The 23,638-nt window shown below is 27.2% G+C and overlaps 1 protein-coding gene across 1 annotated transcript; it reads right to left on the bottom strand.

The window, feature by feature from the left end:
- Positions 1–5,779: 5,779 nt before the first annotated feature.
- Positions 5,780–11,453, bottom strand: LOC105248829 (cytochrome P450 6k1). Its single transcript, XM_011253838.3, has 6 exons — positions 11,326–11,453; positions 10,236–10,794; positions 7,977–8,345; positions 7,619–7,803; positions 7,111–7,399; positions 5,780–6,204 (listed from the first exon to the last, which is right to left on the bottom strand). Exons 2-6 carry the CDS (start codon positions 10,753–10,755, stop codon positions 6,029–6,031), a joined length of 1,539 nt encoding a protein of 512 aa, XP_011252140.1. The 5' UTR covers positions 10,756–10,794; positions 11,326–11,453; the 3' UTR covers positions 5,780–6,028.
- Between the last annotated feature and the right edge of the window lie 12,185 nt (positions 11,454–23,638).

Below are 23,638 nucleotides of genomic sequence, written 5' to 3' on the forward strand. Positions count from 1 at the left end.
AATAAAAAGAAGAAAAAAACACGGAAAACAATAATTTAAAATAAATAATAAAAAGAAATCATAATTATTACTGACGACTTGATTGTAAGCGTAAAAATCGTTATAAAAATACGTACAAAAAAGTATAAAAGGAGAGATAAGTAGAAGAAAACTCTGCGAAGAAAGTAAAGAATGTGAACGCCATTTTAGTTTAACTAGGTAGACGAAAATAATATTGATAGCGAAGGATGTAAGAGACAGGTGTGAGAGGAAGGAGAAAAGGGGAAAAAAGAATGATGGAGGAAATATTAAGAGGAAGACGGTGAAAAACTGGCGAGAGTTTTTGAAATTGGTTGGCATTTATTAGTAATAAGCAGGTAAGAATTATCTAGGAATTCCGTGTCGTTGTGTATATTTAATCCAGTTTTCTATTGGCAGCATTTCTGCCGTTAGTCTTTTCCTATGAAGATTCTTTATATAGGTTCTAGAATTGTTGTGTTTTCCCACTTAAAATCGTGGCCAAGTAATTTATGTGTTGACCACCACTGTTAAGGAATCCAAAGATCTATTAAAATTAGATTGATGTTCTTTAATTCTAGTGGTCAATTGTTTATTTGTCTGTCCAACCCACGAAGCACAATTCTTTATATATAATTTTATAAATTACGTTAGAATGATTCCATTTTGGTAAGGAATCTTTATGTAACTTAATGAGCTTGTTTAATTTATTATTGATTGTGAACGCTAATCTTCTATTTTGTATAATTGAATAGAATTTTTTGGGAATGTTTTGTATAAATGGGATAATAAAAAATGGATGGGAATTAGAATGATAATACAGAGAGAGTGACAAACTGGAATCTCTGTTTGAAATACGGAACTTTAATCTACGAGAGATAACTAACGCGAAATAAATACATTCTGAGATTTTTTCTTATATATGTTTGGGCAAAACAAAAAAAACTAATAGGTCATGTCTTATTTAAGGTTAAAACGCAGAAAAGATAGAGAAAGATAAAATTCCTCTCATTTATATCCATTTCATTTATGTTCAATGTAATCAAACTATTATATTTGCATAACGCTTGTTCACATTATAAAATATAAAAATCCTTTTTAGAGAATCATATCATTATGCATGGTTATAAATTTGATTTAAAAGATATTTTAATATTGCTTAATTTTATTTTAAAAAAATTTTCTAAAATAATATGGAGAAAAAGGGAGTATTTTGAAAAATACAAAAGAGTCATACTTACTAATAACTCATTTTAATTTTTGATATATATTTGGCAATACATTGATCTTTTATAAATCGAACTCTTGAATTAAATCTATCTCTTACTTATGCATAAAAATTCTTTCTTAGTAGCGAATAACATACTATATTTAAATACTTCAATTATTCATATATAAACTTGTTTACCAGTATTATCGAGCACATTAAAGAATTCTTTTCTATATTTATCTCTTATTTTACCGCGAGTTCGTAAAGCGAAAATTATCATGTTATGAAAGATATTTTATAATTGTTGGAAAAAAATATGATTGTTAGATCATCAAATTTTTTACTTTTTTCAGTCAAATTTCTTTAAATTTTTAAGATCTATTGTTTACGTCTTCTCTTTCTTTCTGTCACATTTTAATTTTATTAATATTATATACTTATTAATAAACACATTTTTGTGAAACGATATTATTATTTTACGCATAATTTAGCTTATTGAATTTCTTGATATTCACATCGTAATTTATAATATATGTGATAATATTAACTACATATTTTTTTTAATACATTAGTTTATTGTTAAATTATGAAACATTATTAAATTATATTAAAACAACACAGTCGTAGAATAAATATACACCAGATGTAGAATAAATATACACGTACGATATACGCCAACATATTTATATACTTTAATACCTCGAGTTTCTACTTATTTTATAATATTATTGACCATTCATAATACTTCATGTTATACACACTCATCTTTTAATGAGATTGATGAAATATTAAATATTAAATGATTTGTATTGTTATATTGTTATTTACATTGTATTAACTGATAAAAGATTAATGTATGTATCTGTCAATAAAAACAGATATTTAAATTTTCCACTACCTTTTCATAAACCCGTGGACAAAACTTAATTTGTAATTATTATGAATATGACAATTAATAAGTATTTTCATAAGCTTCTCGATATTTATCTTGTCAATGTTCAATTTTTTCTTATCGTTAGAATAATATGCGTTTTTTCTCAAAAAAGTGTACGCGTAACTTATTTTACATATTTTTTTAATAATTTATACAGTCTTTAATTTATTTGTTATAATATTTTTATATAAAACATTATATCCTTTTCCATTGCGCTTTACTAAAAAAGTTTTAATTTAAAAAATTTAATATAATATATAAATGTGACATTAGAAGGGTTAATAATATTTTGATAGCAATTAGTATATCGTTAGATCATATTTTTTTATATATAATATATAACAAAGAATATGTCAAGATTAAACATTTTATTTTACGACATAATTGATATAATTGACATAATTATACATAATTATACATAATTTTACGACTAATTGATTTGCTGCTCATAAATGTTGCCGATGACTCGTAAAATTATAAAATGATAATCTTAAAAAATTATGTAATTGATAAATGGTGTAATCATTCTTTAGTGGATAATGTATCATTATGATGGATTTTATATGCAAAATACAAACATTAAATAGCAAACATTTATATAAAACACATGTGTGATAAAAAGTTTCTTATATAATCTTATATAATATGAAAGATAAATAGTCTCACTGTAGCAAAATCAAATATATATTCTTATTATTACAAATATGCAACGTCTCTTACTAAACTACTAAACTACTGATTTGCTACAATGCGATGAGGGCTTTTATAATAGCTGCGTTAGATTAATTTTGCACATTTCAAGGATGCGTATGTTAATATCATTAAATATAATTAAAAATCTATAGACATATTAATATCATTGAATATAATTAAAAATCTATTTACGCATGTTAATATCATTAAATATAATTAAAATTCTATTTACGATTAAATACGTTAATATTCTATTTACGATTAAATACGTAAGTATTATATTATTTGCTACGAGAAAAAAATCTCTCTTATCAAATAGCGATACGATGATTATAAAAGCTATACATGTATATAAAATGTTCGTATTTTACTTCTAAAAAAATTACTTGTTTAGAAAGTAATATTATTATACATAATGTATAATAATGTTTAGCGTGATAAGTTCCTTAATTTTTGTTCTTAGAAAAATGTTAAAATGTCCTATAATAATGGAAAAAATGAAAATTATTTAGAAAAAATATTTGTTATATACATTTTCGCAAAATTTAAATGCATTATTATTAAATTGCATTACAAATCATAAAATTTTGGCCTAAAATATTTGTTTATATCTTTCATCATTTCGATTATATTCGCTCAAAGTTTAAAGATATTTATATTTTTTCCAACAATGTATTTTATTTTCTTAGTGCGTGCTTAAAAACTTAGAAAGAAAATTCATATTCTTTTTCATTTTGACTAATAAGATATATAATATATAATATGACTAAAGCTTAAAATCAGAAAAACTTTTATATATTTATTTTTGTTCTTCAATGAATATTATTTCTCTGAATAATTGTTTTAATAAATTATAAATCCTGAATTTATTCTTTAACTGCAATAAACAAGTTTATTATCATATCACCTTCACAACATACGCATTTGGTGTGTTACTGTTAAAATTAGGTCATGGTTTCGTATATACATTATATACATTATATTTCGTATATACATTATCCATATACATTAGATTATCCTTCGGAACCGCAATCATTTCTTACATTCATTAAAGATTTACATATAAGTGTTGAAGAAGAAATGAACGTAAATAACTCTATTTATGCGAATGAATGTCGTACTGTTATATAAGGATAAACACGGAAAACAATAATTAAAAAAAAAACAATAAAAAGAAATAATTATTACTGACGACTTAAATGTAAGCGCAAATATCGTTATAAAATTACGTACAGAAAAGTATAAAAGCAAAGAGAGGTAGAAAAAAGTTCTGCGGAGAAAGTAAAGAATGTAAACGCTATTTTAGTTTAACTAGGTAGATGAAAATAATACTGATAGCAAAAGTTGTAAGAGACAGATGTGAGAAGGAGAAAAGGAGAAAAAGGATGATGGAGGAAATTCTAGGAGGAAGATGTCGAAGAACTGGCGGGAGTTTTTGAAATTAATTGGCATTTATTGATAATAAGCAGGTAAGAATTATCTAAGAATTCCGTGTATATATTTAATCCAGTTTTTTTGTTGGCAGATATGCAGCATTTCTGTCGCTAGTCTTTTCTTATATGAAGAGTCTATATAGGATCTAGAATTGTTGTGTCTTCCCACTTAAAATCGTGGCCAAGTAATCTATGTATTGACACTCTATTGTCAAGGAATCTAAACATCAATCTATTAAAATTAGATTGATGTTCTTTAATTCTAGCGGTCAATTGTCTATTAGTCTGTCTAACATAGGAAGCGTCACAATGACAATGTTACGGTAAAGTATTTATATAAAAACATATCTGACCATTGAGTAAAGCTAGCAATAAGATTACTGGTTCGTAATGTGTTAAAAAAATAAAAAAAATAATAGAAGAAAAAATATCGTAAAAAGTATCATCATGAATTCTTACGATTAGTTGATTGATACTTGATTTTATATATATTTTAAGATGTTGATTTAATAAAAAGAATGCATTTATATGGTAATAAATATTTATATGGAAACATTTATATGGTAATAAGTACTTATATGATATAAGTATTTATATGGAAACATATATAGAATTTTTGTATTATTTATACTTTTAATTAAAATATATAAAAACTAAAATGTCTAATAAAATGTCTGATACTTGTGTCATATAATATTAATGCGATCTTTAAATTGCAACTAATTACAGATAATATTAATTCAGTGAAATTTTTTAAAATATGAGACGTTGAAAATAATTTAAAATATTTTGGTTTTAAACATTTATTACATTCTATTAAAAATATCTTTAGAATTTATATAATATCGTAATAATATTTTCACAACTCATCGAAAAGTTTAACTTTGTTAAACTTTTCGATAAGTTGTGAAAATATTGTTAAATAATATATCTAGTACTATAAGTATGTATTAAATATGTATATGTATTAAATGTATGTACATGTATTAAATATGTATATATATATATATATATATATATATATATATATATATATATATATATATATACAGGATGTCCCAAAACGCATAATCAATCTTTCAAAGACAGATTCTTGGAATTATTTGGAGACGATTTTTCCTCAGCGAAAATGTCACTAATAATTTTCGAATTATAAGTGATTGGAAATAAGGAGTTTTTCGTAAACTAAACTTTGCAGAAATAAAAAATATATATATATATATATATATATATATATATATATATTTATCATTTATATGTATACATATATATTAATATCGATGATTAAAAGAAAACTATTTTATTGATGATGTATGTATTTTTGAGTAATTTTTTTATAAGAAATTCTTTCTTTTATATCTATGATTAATAATAGAGACAACAAGATATAAAAATAGAAATATATTTATGTATTTATTTACTAATATATATATATATATATATATATATATATATATCGATATATGTGTATATGTATATATTTATAATGTATACATTAATAAAAAGTCATAATGAGCCAAGCTCTTAAATAGCTTTTATTCCTCTCTCTCTCTTTTGTATTTTTAAATACATTATGATGTTGTATATACTATTACATACATTTACAACAATAATATATTTTGAATACATTTTCGAGTCTTATGCTAAATGATATTTATAATTCATCGAACGGCTTTCTCGTATCATAAAGAAAATTATGCAGAGTTAAACGTCTATGTTTTATGTTTGTGGCTTGAAAGTAATACATTCTTCTATCAAACTTTAATTAGCGTTAATTCTTCGAATATTGAGATATAAACCGCCATTTAATGGTGTCGTTGTAGGAGCTTTTGGATTAAGTATCATTGGTATTAAAGTTCTTTTACTCGGTGTCACTTCGTATTTGCTCAAGATTTTAATGAGTCCAAGTTTCGTTTGCAATAATCCCAAACGGGTACCTATGAGATGTATAAGGGTAATAAAAATTCTTAAGAAAAATTTTTTTATGTGACAATATTGCTCTTTTGCAATGTTTCATTTTTTGTAAATGTTTTATATACATATATCAATTTTTTTATATAAATTTTTTTGTAGTAGATTGTAAATGTTTTTAGGATGTTTTGATAAAAGGCAATTTCTCGTAGGCGTAGAATTGATAAAAATATTCCCATAAGTTTCTATAATTTTTTTCTATAATGCATCTGTATCATGATATTATTTATCTTTAAAGTTAAAATTTGAGAAACATTTTTTTAAAATAAAGTTTATATCGCTCTGTAATTTTTTTAATAATAATTTGTAATAATTACTTTTATGGTAAGGGGTTTTTAAAATATATAGCATGATATATTTCTTGCTGTCACATCGGAGAGCCAAGATCGGTCTACTAAGTTAAATCTTTTAATTTAAAAGTTAATAAAAGTTCATAAAAGTAAATAAAAGTTCATAAAAGTTTTGAAGTCGACAAATTTTTTTTATATATATTTTTAAATATACTTTTAGATTTTCTCTTTATATATATATATATATATATATATATATATATATATATTTTTTTTTTTTTTTTTTTTTTTTTTTTTTTCTAGAAAAGGAAACTCTTGTTTTATTTTGTCAAAACTCGAGAGAAATCCATTTGATCGATAGAGTAAACAATGATAATAAAATGATGATAAAACATGCATTGTAAAAGAATTTTATATTATTTTTATCTGCTTTACAGGCTCAGAAATTGCTCATCTTATCCAAAACACCTCTTTGATGTGTCTCGAAATGCGATAATAAAATTAATCGATATATATATATATATATCGATTAATTCACATATATATGTATTATATTTTACAAATAAATCGATTTTTTCTTACCTATGCATGCCCGCGGGCCTTCCCCGAATGGCATGTAGACGCATGACGGTCTATTACGTTTGTTCTCTTCGTTGAATCGCTCCGGATCGAACTTATCCGGATCGGGAAAATATTCTGGATCGAAATGCATACCTAGCATCGATATATAAATCGGCGTACCCTTTTCGAGAACCAGATCAGAATTCGGCATCTTGTAGGTCTCGGTCGTCATGCGATCCAAAAACGGTAATGTCGGGTACATCCTTAATGTTTCGGACACCACCATGTCAAGGTACGGTAGCGACAATATCTAACACAACAAATATTATATATAAACATCAATTACCTATAATAACAATCGGGTAAATCGAGACCTTCAAATGTATAAATCTAGCGTAAGATTCATTCATGAATGATGTAAATGTTTTAAGGGAAAAAAATAGCTTGATGATTATATTATTATTATAATTTGTGTCTTGTTTGTTAATAATAATGATTTTTTGACAGGATATGTATCACGTTCACTTACCATATCATATGTAATCGTGTCATCGTTTTTGTCGAGCGCGTCAAGAATCTCTTTCCTAAGTTTATCCTGAATCTCCGGTTGCAACGCGAGCTCGTATAAAGTGAAAGCCATTGTCGTCGAAGAGGTTTCATAACCGCCGGTGAAAAAAACGACTGCTTGTGCTAATAGATCGTCCCCATCAAATCCTAAAATTTAATTCACCCCTTTAAATCTTTGAATTATTATTTTCATATACACATTCTCTTTCTCATTCTTATTGGATTAATATTTTCTTCTTATTAAATATAATTAAAAAAACTTAATGCGTGTTCTTTTATAAAGAGTCATCATCGTTTCATGTATAATATATTTTACTTACTGAATCCTTCAATATCTTGATGACCGTAATTTTTCTTTAGATCGATAAGAATATCTATGAGATCGTTTCTCTTCACGCCAGACTCTGTGCGTTGATTCATCGTCTCCCAGAAGACTTTACGTAGGAAATTGCTAGAATCCTTGCCAAACATCTTTATATTGGCCCAACGCGTTATGTTCGGAAAGAAAAACGACGCGAGCATCTCGAAACCACGAACATAACCATAGTCGAAGATCATTTTACCGTACTTCCGGAATTCAGCGTTCGGATTCTTCAACGAGTTTACATTAAGTCCGTACGCAGTGGAGCCGATCATATCCGTGGTGAATTTAGCACTTAAGTCCTTCATGTCTATCTCCTTTCCTGCATCTGTTGGCAATGCATTCCAAATTGACTTTTATTTATATTATTTATACGCAGATTATACTACAAAAAAATTTATATGGAGAGTAAAATATTTATTATCATATAATAAAATAATTATAATTAATATTTCTATTTTTATAATTATTATTATTATAAGTGTTAGTAATAATAATAATTTTATATACGCAGTAATAATAACCTTATACAGGGTGTCCCATTTTAATTGCCCCAGGCAAATATCTCGAAAAATATGGAAGATATTTTCATAACCTGACCTTTAATAGGTCACTCAAGATCAAATATACAGGGTGTCCCAGACCACCCGTCTCATCCGATTTTTTCGTAAACGCGACATTTTAAAAAAAAATGTTTCAGACAAAAGTTTTGTGACTTCGAGGGGGACATAAGATGGTGTCATTGGTTTGACCTTGGATAGTCGTTTGAAGGTCACATAAAGATTACCTTCAATTTCTTAAATGGAACCCCCTATTTTTCATTGCATATTCTTGTAGCTTATCTCGAGAGCTTTCCAAAACACTATAATTAAGTACCTTTTTATTAAGTACTTTTTGAGTTATAAGGCTTGAAATAATTTCTTAATTTTACATAAACCATAAAATATCTAGTAAACCATTCATTTTTCGATTATCTTACCTTCATACTTTTATGTACAAAATAATGAGAGGAATCAATTGGTGTAAAGAAAACACATAGTTGTTTCTAAGAAAAAATATGTAATTTGCAATTAACAATTCCATATTTTTTCTTAAAAACAACTGTATGTTTTCTTTACACCAATTGATTCCTCTCATTATTTTGTACATAAAAGTATGAAGGTAAGATAATCGAAAAATGAATGGTTTACTAGATATTTTATGGTTTATGTAAAATTAAGAAATTATTTCAAGCCTTATAACTCAAAAAGTACTTAATAAAAAGGTACTTAATTATAATGTTTTGGAAAGCTCTCGAGGTAAGCTAGAAGAATATGCATTGAAAAATGGGGGTTTCCATTTAAGAAATTAAAGGTGACCTTCACGTGATCTTCAAACGACTATCCAAGGTCAAACCAATGACACCATCTTATGTCCCCCTCGAAGTCACAAAACTTTTGTCTGAAACATTTTTCTTTAAAATGTCGCGTTTACGAAAAAATCGGGTGAGATGGGTGGTCTGGGACACCCTGTATATATTCATTATCTGTTCCCCTTCGAGCCAAACAACTTTTGTTTGAAACATTTTTCCGTATCTTCCATATTTTTCGAGATATTTGCCTGGGGCAATTAAAATAGGATACTCTATACAGTTGGTTTTACACATATCAATAATTGTAAATTAAAATAACACTATACTAACTATTTATATATATATTATTTTTTATATAGCTTATTTTTAATATAACTGTTTGTTTCTTTCAATGGATTTAAAAAAATATATAAGATTTTGTTCCCCATTAAAAATGTATATATAAATAGTAGGTATATCAAAAATTGCGTAAAATTATATAAAATTATATAAAATTATCAATCGAATTTATTTCTCATACGAAAATATTAAAGTAATTTATAGGAAAGATAAGTAAAAAATGTGGATACTTTATATGAAATGTTTTATGTGTTTTATTATATTATTTTCTCTTTTCTCAAGAGAGATTATCTTTTCATTTTTCTTATAAATGTTAATATAATTTATAAAATAATAGTTGAGAAATAAAGAATATGAATATTTCTTATATGAAATATATATATTTTACATCTTATTATATCACTTTTTTTATATAAAAATGGACAGAGCGAAATGAAAAAGAAATTGATTTATTTATCACAATTTTTGTAAGATTCTTTATATCTCAACGTCGTATATAATATTTAATAAATCTTTCCGAACACATACCGTTCACTTTCAAAGATTCTAGATACGTCTCCAAATTCTTAGCGCATTCAATCATCAACTCGAACATTTTCTTTAATTTGCCGGACGTGAAAATCGGCGTTAACTTCGCCCGTAATATCTTCCAGGCCGGATTTTTTAAGAAGAAAAGATTGGAGAGACCCAAACGATCATTCGGACTAGGCGAGCCATTTCGATCAGAAAAATAACTAAAGTCTTTTACTAAAACATTCTTGATCATTTCGCGATCGCGAATCAGCAAGCAGGGTTCGTCTATAATGTAGAAGCCGATGTAAGGTATTCCCTTCGCTTGAGTATAAAGATCCCTCATGAGAAAGCCAGCAGGTATCTTTAACAACGCGCATTCCTTGAAATTGCCCCAGAAAGGCATCGGTGATACTTCCACAACGTTTCGTTTTTTCCAATAATTGAATTTACGAGTCGTATAAAGGTAGGCGGTTATAATGAGAACCGTTAGGGCTATCATGCCATCCAGACCCCAGTAAGTCGTAATGAATGCCATTTTGTAGCTTGTGTTTATAAAAGAAATATAATCTCTTATCTATAAAATAAAAGATAATAAATTTGTCGATTTGCAGTAACAAAATTTTGAATAACAATTTTTTAATGATATCATTGATTTTAATGATATCATTGATGCCACTGCTTCCTTTACAATATAATGTAATAGATGATTGAATTATATGTATATGTGATTAGATTTATACTCTTGAATGAAAAAGACACTAAACTGACATGTATCTCCTTTAGACCAATTGCTTTTATTTCTTTAGAGACATATGTATCTTCTGAGAGATTCTATTCTTCTTATATAAGAGAAATATTATTTTCTTTGTCATTACAATTCAATTAATTATAACTCAGAAACACATAATTCATGCATTCGATGATCATATTACGACTGTTACAGTAAATTAACAATTTATATTAGTAATTTATAGCAATAAATATCTATAAATATATAGAAATTTTTATTTTTATTCAGTTAAAATCTAGAAACAAAAATATATGTCGGTTTTAATATCTTTCTCTCATCAAAGTAGAACGCAACTTGCTTTTAACAACTACTCACACTGCTCTCACTACTTTCACTGTCGAACAGGATGTTTAAAACCCGAAGTTATCTTGCGTATTGCTATGACTTCCACTGGTTGTAGTGACAGAATAAACTTAAGTACAATATACGCTGTAGCAGCTTTATATATCTTCTTCAATATCTCCTTCTTATTTTATTTGTAATATCGTTGATAACTCGTTATCATGTATCATTCATATTACGCACGCAATTCTTAATTACTATTTTCGAACTATGCTATTTCATTTGCATTAAAGACTTTCTTCCGGTAGTTGTTCACAATTATTATGAATTATTTCATTTATTACAGATATATAATTAACTATAAATATGATTAATTTTGATGTAATTTCAATATATTATCAATTCAATAAGATAAGTGTATGTTATTAAGCAGTCTGGGATTTTTCTATACGAGGAAATTGATTCACAATTACTATCAAAACAAAATAATAGCATAATAAGAATAATATGCTAATTTCTCTTCGGACTGTTTATTATTTATCTTGACATTAGATTTTTATCTAGAATAGTGCATGTTTTTAGAAATATCTAATTTTTTTATAATCTTAAATGTTTTATACTGTCATTTTATACTTTCTTATACTAATTTTAAATATTTTATACTGTGTATTATACTCCATTTTATATTTTCAAAATTATTATGGCATTATACAGGGTGACCCATTTTAACTTAGGCAGCCAAATAACTCGAAAAATAAGCACACTACGAAAAAATGGTTAGAATCAAAATTTCGTCATTTCGAGGGGGACGTACAATGACGTTAAAATCAGCCCCCTCACTCCTCCCCCTGGGCGGTGAGGGGGGGCAAGTTTGAAATCTTAAATGGGAACCCCTATTTTTTATTGCATATTCCTGTAGCTTATCTCTTTCCAAAACACTATAATTAAGTACCTTTTTATTAAGTTCTTTTTGAGTTATAAGGCTTGAAATAATTTCTTAATTTTACATAAACCATAAAATATCTAGTAAACCATTCATTTTTCGATTATCTTACCTTCATACTTTTATGTACAAAATAATGAGAGGAATCAATTGATGTAAAGAAAACATACAGTTGTTTTTAAGAAAAAATATGGAATTGTTAATTGCAAATTACATATTTTTTCTTAGAAACAACTATGTGTTTTCTTTACATCAATTGATTCCTCTTATTATTTTGTACATAAAAGTATGAAGGTAAGATAATCGAAAAATGAATGGTTTACTAGATATTTTATGGTTTATGTAAAATTAAGAAATTATTTCAAGCCTTATAACTCAAAAAGTACTTAATAAAAAGGTACTTAATTATAGTGTTTTGGAAAGCTCTCGAGATAAGCTACAGGAATATGCAATAAAAAATAGGGGTTCCCATTTAAGATTTCAAACTTGCCCCCCCTCACCGCCCAGGGGGAGGAGTGAGGGGGCTGATTTTAACGTCATTGTACGTCCCCCTCGAAATGACGAAATTTTGATTCTAACCATTTTTTCGTAGTGTGCTTATTTTTCGAGTTATTTGGCTGCCTAAGTTAAAATGGGTCACCCTGTATAATTGTTGTTATAGCACTGTGTTATAGCACTCTTTTTAAAATATTTTTAAATTACACACTATCAAACGTAGAGTTTTATTTTAAAACTTTAAGTTCAATTAATTAAACATTCAGTGACATTCGAATAATCAATAATATTTTTGCAAAAATTAATATATATCAGATTTTTTTAATCCTAAATGTATATTAAAGAATATTGAGATTATATTTTTTATCTGTGTTAATTCAAATACATAAAAATTTAATTTGACATTAATTAACTGATTTGTTTTGTTATTTAATAAATGTTGCTATTGATTTGTAAAATTGTAGTATAATAAATATTATAGAAACATGAAATTATTCTTAATAAATATTATACTTATCATTTCTTAATTGATAAAATACTTAATTGATAACAAAATACAAACATGATTTTCGAACTTCCTACAAATACAAAACAGTGACATCAAACATCAACATAAAATATAACGCATAAAATCAATATGTGAAGAAAGAATTTTACACTTGCATAAGATAAATAGTACTCACTATAAATAACAAAAATATTTATATATATTTATTGATTTATTTACAACACACACTTATTCACAAGATAAGACTTGTTATTAAAGCAAATACTTTTACTATACTAGTTTAATATAATTATAAATACTTTTACTATTACTAGTTTCTTGCGATGCAATAAACGCTTTACTGCATACTTACATAATACTGGACTCATTATCAACTAAAGTAATATTGCTGCTCATTCAATTGTTTACGCATTGTAGATAATAATATAATCTGATTTTGATATCTGAAAGATATCTAATTATTTATTTCCTTATTGTTCAATTGTGATGAATTTTATGATTAAATACTTTATGACAAAATATTTTATGATTAGATACGTATCTTCCACTTATCTCCTATTTTATTTTATATATTGAGAAAATTATGAAAAAAAGACTTTGTTAAACAGTTAATGGATAAAATGTAGCTATTCATTGCAAAAATTTATATTTTTTTCTTAAAGACAACTTTGTGTTTTTCTACAATTGATTCCTCTCATTATTTTATGCATAAAAATATTGACATAATTTATGTAAAATTATGTAAATGATGCTAAATTAAAGTATAAAATATCTTGTAAACATACACATTATACTGATATATGAAATGGTAAGGTAATCACTTAATCATTTTCAGTTCGCCTCCTATATACTCTATAATTTTTATTCAAACAATTATTTTCTAACTTCGTTTATGAGTTATTCTGATATGTTGTTTTATTTAAGACATCTTGTAAAAATATTGACATAATATAATTGAAAAGTAAATATTTTACGAGATATTTCATAATTTATGTAAATATATTCTATCAATTATAAATCTGCCTAAGGTAGAGAAATTATAGTTGATAAAATTAAAAACGTGATCCAAAAGAAATCTAAGGAGAGGTATTAAGTGGAAACTCTATCAATTTCTTCGAGGTGTATTAAAAACTTAGATGATGTTAAAGTCTGTAAAAAAGAAAAGTACAAAACGGAGCAAGCAAATCAAATAAATTAAGCCAAGCGCATTAACAAAAAAAATTTAGAGAAACTAATTTACAATAAATAAATAAATAACATAGAGAAACAATAATTAGAAAAAAGTAATAAAAGGAAATCGCAGTTATTACTAACAACTTAAATGTAAGCGCAAATATCGTTATAAAATTACGTACAGGAAAGTATAAAAGCAAAGAGAGGTAGGAAAAAGTTCTGCGGAGAAAGTAAAGAATGTGAACGCTATTTTAGTTTAACTAGGTAGACGAAAATAGTACTGATAGCGAAGGATATAAGAGACAGGTGTGAGAGGAAGTAGAAAGGGGAAAAAAGGATGATGGAGGAAATATTAAGGGGAAGACGGCGAAGACTGGCAGGAGTTTTTGAAATTGGTTAGCATTTATTAGTAATAAGCAAGTAAGAATTATCTAGGAATTCCGTGTCGTTGTGCATATTTAATCCTGTTTTTTGTTGGCAGCATTTCTGCGGTTAGTCTTTTCCATGAAGAATCTTCATATAGGTTCTAGAATTGTTGTGTCTTCCCACTTAAAATCGTGGCCAAGTAATTTATGTGTTGACCACCACTGTTAAGGAATTCAAAAATCTATTAAAATTAGATTGATGTTCTTTAATTCTAGTGGTCAATTGTTTATTTGTCTGTCCAACCTACGAAGCACAATCATTACATATGATTTTATAAATTACGTTAGAGCGATTCCATTTTGGTAAGAGATGTTTAAGTAATTTAATGGGCTTGTTTAACTTATTATTGATTGTGAACGTTAATCTTCTATTTTGTATAATTGAATAGAATTTTTTGGGAATGTTTTGTATAAATGGGATAATAAAAAATGGATGGGAATTAGAATGATAATACGGAGAGAGTGACAAACTGGAATCTCTGTTTGAAATACAGAACTTTAATCTACGAGAGATAACTAACGCGAAATAAATACATTCTGAGATAAATACATTCTGATTTTTTCTTATATATGCTTGGGCAAAACAAAAAAAAACTAGGTCATGTCTTATTTAAGGTTAAAACGCAGAAAAGATAGAGAAAGATAAAATTCCTCTCATTTATATCCATTTCATTTATGTTCAATGTAATCAAACTATCATATTTGCATAACGCTTGTTTACATCGTTAACATGTTTAAATAATTTTTAAATAGATAATAAACATACAGATAATAATATTTGTTACTCAAAATTATTCAGAATTATCAGCTTAAAAATATATGTTAAAGCAAGATCTTATACATGTATATAAAATGTTCGTATTTTACTTCTAAAAAAATTACTTGTTTAGAAAGTAATATGATTATACATAATGTATAATAATGTTTAGAGTGATAAGTTCCTTAATTTTTGTTGTTAGAAAAATGTTAAAATGTCCTATAATGATGGAAAAAATGAAAATTATTTAGAAAAAATATTTGTTACATACATTTTCGCAAAATTTAAATGCATTATTATTAAATTGCATCACAAATTATAAAATTTTGGCCTAAAATATTTGTTTATATCTTTCATAATTTCGATTATATTCGCTCAAAATTTGAAGATATTTATATTTTTTTCCAACAATGTATTTTATTTTCTTAGTGCGTGCTTAAAAACTTAGAAAGAAAATTCATATTCTTTTTTCATTTTGTCTAATAAAATATATAATATATAATATGACTAAAGCTTAAAATCAGAAAAACTTTCATATATTTACTTTTGTTCTTCAATGAATATTATTTCTCTGAATAATTGTTTTAATAAGTTATAAATCCTGAATTTATTATTTAACTGCAATAAATGCAAGTTTATTATCATATCACCTTCACAACATACGCATTTGGTGTGTTACTGTTAAAATTAGGTCATGGTTTCGTATATATTCCATATACATTAGATTATCCTTTGGAATCGCAATCATTTCTTACATTCATTAAAGATTTATATAAACGTTGAACGAAGAAGGAGTGAACGTAAATAACTCTATTTATGCGAATGAATGTCGTACTGTTATAAGGATAAAGACAAAGGTGATAGCGGAAGATACTTAAAATTAATAAAATTTATTATATTTACTACTTGTAAAATTAGGCAAAATTTATTATTTATTATTTGTGAAACATTCAATTGACGGCCATCATCTTCATCACCTTAATTTAATCTTTCTAATCTGAGCAATATTGCACAGTCTCTATTCTTTAAAATGTTTCCGGAATTTAAAAAAAAAATTGTAGCAATAATTCCGGGCAATGAGAAAATAAGAAATAGAAAGATTATGTTAGAAATGTCATAAGAAGGACAGATATTACATGATTTCTAGATATTCATGATATATATATGTATTTAGAAGTCAAACAGTAAACAAATTAATTTAAAAAAAGAGATTAGATCGTCTAATAAACTGATAGTTGGCAAAACTGATATGATAACAAATGAAGGGGGATTATCATATTAAAATATTCTCAAATATACGTCACATTTTAGCATCGATTTTTAACTTTTAACGCTAGTTTGTCGCTGATGTAATATATGACATGTATAGATTTTTGAAATATGTATACAGAAATTATTTGCATGAGAATATCGATTTCATATTAACTTTGAATTTGTATAATACTGTAGCGTAATCTTGTCATAAATAATGAACAAATCACATTCAATCATACACAAACGCAAATATCAAATGTCACATTGTTGTAAATTTCCGATGATTCAATACACTTATTCGATATACATATATGCACGTCCTAGCCTTAATGAATGTATAATGCCCGATTTCATCAACAGCGTTTAACTTTAATCTTAGTTTAACTCACTCTTTATCTCCTTTTAACTCTTCCTTTAGAAAGAGACAAAGAATGAATTGAACTAAGATTAAAGTTAAACGCGGTTGGTGAAATCAGGCCTAAAAGTTTGCTATTAACAGATGTGAAATTTACAAAACTGGATGTAGATGTCAAGACAATTATTTACATCTTTCGGAGAACTTTTTTTAGAAGCTACGATTGAATTGATGTTAATTTATGTATGATGATTTAATGATACAAAATGATTTATTGGAATGCACTCTGTAACAAGTTTCCGGCGTGCACGTTGTTTCTTTCGCATCTTTTTTTCGACAACAGAAAAATGAATTTCAATTCACGATAGCTCCAAAGCATATCGGCTTAAATGTTGACGTGACTGGCTAAATTGCCATTCGTGAGAGATCGCATTTTCCAGACCGACATGCAAGTAAGTTTGACGTACACGAATCAATATATACAAGGTGTCTCGAGAATTCCATATTTTTCCACTAGACAGTGTATTTATCCACTAATACAAAGTAGCAATTGTCTCAAAGAATACACATGAAATTATTCTACTGATGAAGAAAAATCCATTTTTTTTAATAAAAATTTAATAGTTTTTGATATATTCAAGATAGTTTGCATTTAAACTTTAAAAAATAGCTTCTTATCAATTAATCGCAAAATTATGCAGTTCACTCTCTTGATTGACATCGAAATTTGTTTGAGTTTATCGAGTGATGAGCAAAACAAAATTTGAAAAATAAAAAAAATATCGTGAAATTTCTCTCGTTGAATATTCATGATTATAAGAAAAAAACAATTTCAAACTCACGAAAGAAATTATAACCAATATGACTAAATGTATTACAAATTCAAAATAAAACATGTCAGATAATCATTTAGCATTAAAATCGCCTTTCAATTTTATTCAGGCTTCAGGTGCATTTATGTAAAACTATTTCAATATCAAATGTTAAACATCTAAATAATTTTTTTTTATTTATTAAAATATTTTTAAACATATTGTTCTCTTTTTTATAGTTAAAAGCAAATAATTGTGATAATTTTGAGACACCTTGTGCATAGATACATAGCTGCGGAATGATAAACTCTTGAATACACATTAGAAATGTAAGAATGCACTAGAAGGTATTTATAATCTCTGTTTTCGAGCAAAGTACACTCTCATCATACACGGCAAGTAATACTGTAAATCATGAATAAAATAGACATGCATTTCAAGTCAAAGAATAAATTAATAATGTAGGAAGCAATGTCAATTGCACGAGTGTACGATAATCTCAGATACACAATAATTGATGGAAAATTCCACTAACAATGATGCTATATCTTATGAGTTAATGGATAATTTAGAACATTTTTTTATACATAAATGTTTATATATTTAAATACATTTAAATATTTTAAATATGTTTAAAAATATTTTAATAAATAAAAAAAAATCATTTAGATGTTTAACATTTGATATTGAAATAGTTTTACATAAATGTACCTGAAGCCTGAATAAAATTGAAAAGCGATTTTATTCAGGCTAAATGATTATCTGATATGTTTTATTTTGAATTTATAATACATTTAGTCATATTAGTTATAATTTCTTTTCGTTTATAGAAACAGTATATATTTAAAAAATTAGCTTGAAAAATTTTTCGCTAATATTTTTCTATCGTATATATTTACAATTATTTTTTTTTAAATTTCTGTAAACATAATTTAATAAATTTATAAACATAATTTTATAATTTTTTTCTTTTTATTTCTCCTTTCTCTTCGCTCTTTATATTTTATGTTAACATAAATTTTTTTGAAAACTTGAAAAATTCTTTAATTATAGATTAATCGTATCGTACTCTGTATGAAATTTAAATAGAACATTTTATTAAACTTTTGTTGTTTCCTCGTCTTCTTCAACTAAACAGAATGAGAATCCCTTACAAACCTACCAATTTTGAGTGCGCAAATATCAATTTTCCAAAGGTTCGTTGGCATGATTCTTCGAGAATACAGTAAATGTTTCGCACCGGCTATTTATCTGCAAAAACAGGCTCGAGGAGATTGTTGTCCAACTAATCTATGATTCTCTTTTAAACATAATCGCACGTCATCGCGTGATTTCTATTCGCACGAATGTATCTCATGTCAGATACAAGTCAAGTACACGAGGTCGATCATCCTCTATAAATGCCGGCCATAAAACGTTGGCTGTGCATTGAAATTTCCAGCAATTACGCGATATTTTCGCTTACGATCCAAACCTGTCACTTAGTCGGATCTTAAGATCGCCTATGCTTTATAAATGATCGTTAAAAAATAGTGAAGATCGATAAATTCAAATCGTATTCCACGTGAATAATGACAGTTCGATTAATAATGATGATGAGAGTTCCATTGAAAAAACAATCAAGTAGGAGAGGAGAGACAAAAGGAGAGGAGAGCTGTCAAGAGCAGAGGGCAATCAGCCACCGTGAATCCGCGAGTCGCGTGAGATCACGAGAAGACTCTTCGGCTACCGTTTCCGCGCACGCAACTTCGTACGCGGCACGCAACCGATTCCTGCGCGAGAAGAATTACCCCCCCATCCTCTCGACACCCCTCGATTCTTCGTCGAACGTGCTCGCGGCTCATCGCGACCAACAAAGTAGCGTTTTGCGATCCTCTCTTCTCCTTCTCGAGCCCTGTTTATCAAATATTCCTCGAAAGGGGAAGGAAGGGAACGAAGGATGGGAGGGCGAGAATACGGTGAGGAATTTTTCTCGCGCCGACTCGCACACGCGAGCGATCATGCATGTCCGGCGGGCTTGTCCTCCCTTTCTTCCTTCCTCATCCTTGCGATAATGAGACCCGTACATTGTTTCCCGATGTATTACATAGGCATCTTGTGGCGTGAATTGTACTTGTAATGCGTTTCTGACGAATGAGAGATGTAAAAAGAAGAGAGTAAGGAGACTAAGGATAAGAAGAATGGTGATAAATAGAGAAAAGGACGGAGGGGGAGAAGATGGAGAATTTGTGTGGCAGCTCGAATGATTCTTAGGTGATTCCTGAAAGCGATACGTCTTGTGTCCTCTAGAAACGTGGACATGAACTATGAAGCGAATTTATAAACATTTTATCATATAAAATGTAAAATAATAAAATATAAAACATAAAATATAAAATTCAGTGTATGCCTATTTATATTATTATAACAATACACTGAAAAAGAAATTATTATTTCGACTACATGGAAATTTATTTGCATATTTAATTAGTCACATGATTTAAATAATAGAATTGGAGAAAAAGATTTTTATATAACAGCTACAATGTTGTAAAGATGCTTTTATATACAGTTATTAGAGAATTATTAATAATAATCTTTTTTTAAAATTTAGAATTATTTTATTAATCTGCTTATGATTATATGCATGAAATATTAAACTCTATGCGTATAAAAGTAACTTTTTGAAATATTATTTTGGACGGTTTTTATTTGTACTCATCATCATTGATTTTTATTTGTATTCATTATCATCAATTTTTATTTATACCAGAGAGAAGACTGAGAGGTATCATGGCCCGCTTTTAGATGATCCCTGAAAGCGATATGCCCTCTATAAACATTAAAAACATGGAAACTACAAGTGAACTACAAAGCCAATGTCCACGAATGTTCTTAGAGGGTAACAGATATGTTATCCTCTTTTTAATTAAAAGACTGTATCATTTTCAGAGATCACCTAAAAGCGGACCATAACATCTCTCAGTTTTCTCTCTGATTACGTCCATGCTTCGTACTTCGAGAATTGCATTTCGATAAATCTCGAATCGCGACCAATATAACGATTATTATTTCATTATAATCTTTAATCTTTTATTATATTTCTTCTTTGTTGCAATATTTTTTTTTGTTTTTAATGTTTTGTTTTTGTTTTTTTGTTTTTTGTTTTTATATTATATAATATAATGTACTAAATAATAAAGTATAACATAATTACAAAATATATACTATATATATATATATATATATATATATATATATATATATATATATTATTAGTAAATTTTATAACTCTCTGCAAATTGACTTCTTATATAGCTAATTATTATGTATCTCTCTATATCTAATTATTATGTGTCCAATGAATTCTTCTCTTCGGATCTTTATTAACTGTCGCAATCCCTCGTCCTAAAACTGTAGGAATGCTTCTTTTTCTTGTGATGTTCATCGGAATACCTTCTGTGGCTATTTGTCTTCCATTTTTAACAAAGATTCAAATTGCTGAAATTTCTTTTTCTTTATTTATCCCTAAGATTATTTTAATATATTTTCCTTAGCATTAAAGGAATATTTAAAAAATTTTAATGATCACCTAATATATCCAGCTCTAACAACTTTTTTTTTCACGTGGGGAAAATGCTCCTTATGCACACTCCGGCAGGACCTACTTAGCGGTCACTTTCTCGATTAAGTGAAATTATTCGAGGAAAGACTATCTCTAACGTATATTTTAATTACATGCCCTAATTACATTCCCTAACCGCATGAATAAATGTCCGACATTACGTACTATTGTACGTAAAGCTTTTCTTCAGGCCAGTGGAACTTATTTTTCGTTGATCCTGGCCACTTTCTTGCTCGATCTCTGATCAGAGATCGAAAAAAGAGATAAACACTCCTTTTTTTGCCGATTAATTACCGGCAAATGAGCGTAAATATTTCACGCTTATCGTAATGATCGCTCGATTTTACGATCGTACATTAAATATTTGAATATAACTTTATTCTAACTCAAATAAAACCAAATTATTACAAATTTCTATATATTTTATATTTTCTAATAAAATATAAAATTAATGTGTGTATAACTTTTGTCATATTACAAATTATTCAATTAATTAATCATTTGGTCTTATATTAAGTTAAAATAAAGTTTAAAAACAATATTTACAAACAAATTCTACGATGGATGAGCTATAAGAAATTAGAATAAAATAAGTGCACGTTATAAGAATAAAGCAGCATCAAAAATTGATAAAATTATTGCGTGTTCTTTATTTAATAAATTAGACAAAATCTTTATTAAAAAATTTTCTTTTCCTGATTCTCTTTTTTAAATTAATTCTTCAATATAATTTCTCAATAGATGCAAAGCATTTCGAAAGAATTTATTAAAAGTTATTTAATTTAATCTATCCTAGTTCATCCATTTTAAGGCAACGGATTTATCTACAATCTACATCTACATCTACATCTACAATCTCTACGAATCCGTCACTTTAAAGTTAAATAAAGTTTTTCTCACTCACCAGCACTGATGCGCAACAGCGGAGTTGTTGTTTTCGAAGCTACGTTGTCTGTAACATATACAAATATAAAATTCATTTATAATAATGTTCACAAAATGCAATCAATATTTAAAAAAAATTTTATCGTTCGGAATTTTATATCTGATGTGTAAAATAATAAGCAGAGATAAACACGTGTGGAAAAATTTTAGAAATTTTTTAAACTGTTTTTTAAATAGAAAGTTTTATATGACTTTTATAAAATAATCTTTCTTTCTAATTTTCTCTTTAATTCATTTAAATAATAAGACCGAATTATTATGCGTACGATTTATAACAATTGATATACAAATAATAAATATTCACCATCAGGTTGCTCCGCCGATGCAAGATGCCTCTCCCAGGCCTCCTCCTCCTCTCGTGTTGTTGGCGCGCGATACTTTTAACGACACTCCCGCACTCGCGAGCGATATTTTTATATCGCTATTTTCGTTATTTTACGTGCGATACTGAACGGCACTCCCGCACTATTTCGATGCGATTAAAAATTATATATTTGATCGCGCGATGTATATACTTAATATGTATGACAACGCGAGAATATTACGCGAAAATGCGACGCGTTGACGAAGCGCTTGCCGTCCGCGGCACGTTGACGGCACCGACGACGCGAAAGGGTACTTAGCTTCCTATTCAGGCACCTTAAGATTTATCATAAATTTAAAAATTTAAGATAAACCTCAAGGCACCATCCAAGTACTAAGCCCTCCCACCGCGACAAGGTGTACCCCATGGGAGGGTTATATTATATATAATTTTTTTATATATAATATAATATTTATATAATTTGGAATTTATTTTGTAATATAGTATATAAATTTAAATTTGCATAACAAAACCGTAAAACAAAATCATTAAGGCGGTACTGTTTATGTCAGATATTATGTTGTTGTTAGTTCAATGTTGAAATATTTTAACATATTAATATATCTCATATATCTAACGTATTAATGTATCGTAAGATTAAAAGATTAAAATAATTACATGTTGTGATACATAACTAATGTTTAATTAACAAGCATTTAATTAACAAGGAGAATATTTAAAGTATTGGTCGAAATATAGTTAATTCTAATA

The sequence above is a fragment of the Camponotus floridanus genome, unplaced genomic scaffold (assembly GCF_003227725.1).
Source record: "Camponotus floridanus strain SB8 unplaced genomic scaffold, Cflo_v7.5 scaffold3, whole genome shotgun sequence".
In the NCBI taxonomy this organism is placed as follows: Eukaryota; Metazoa; Arthropoda; class Insecta; order Hymenoptera; family Formicidae; genus Camponotus; species Camponotus floridanus.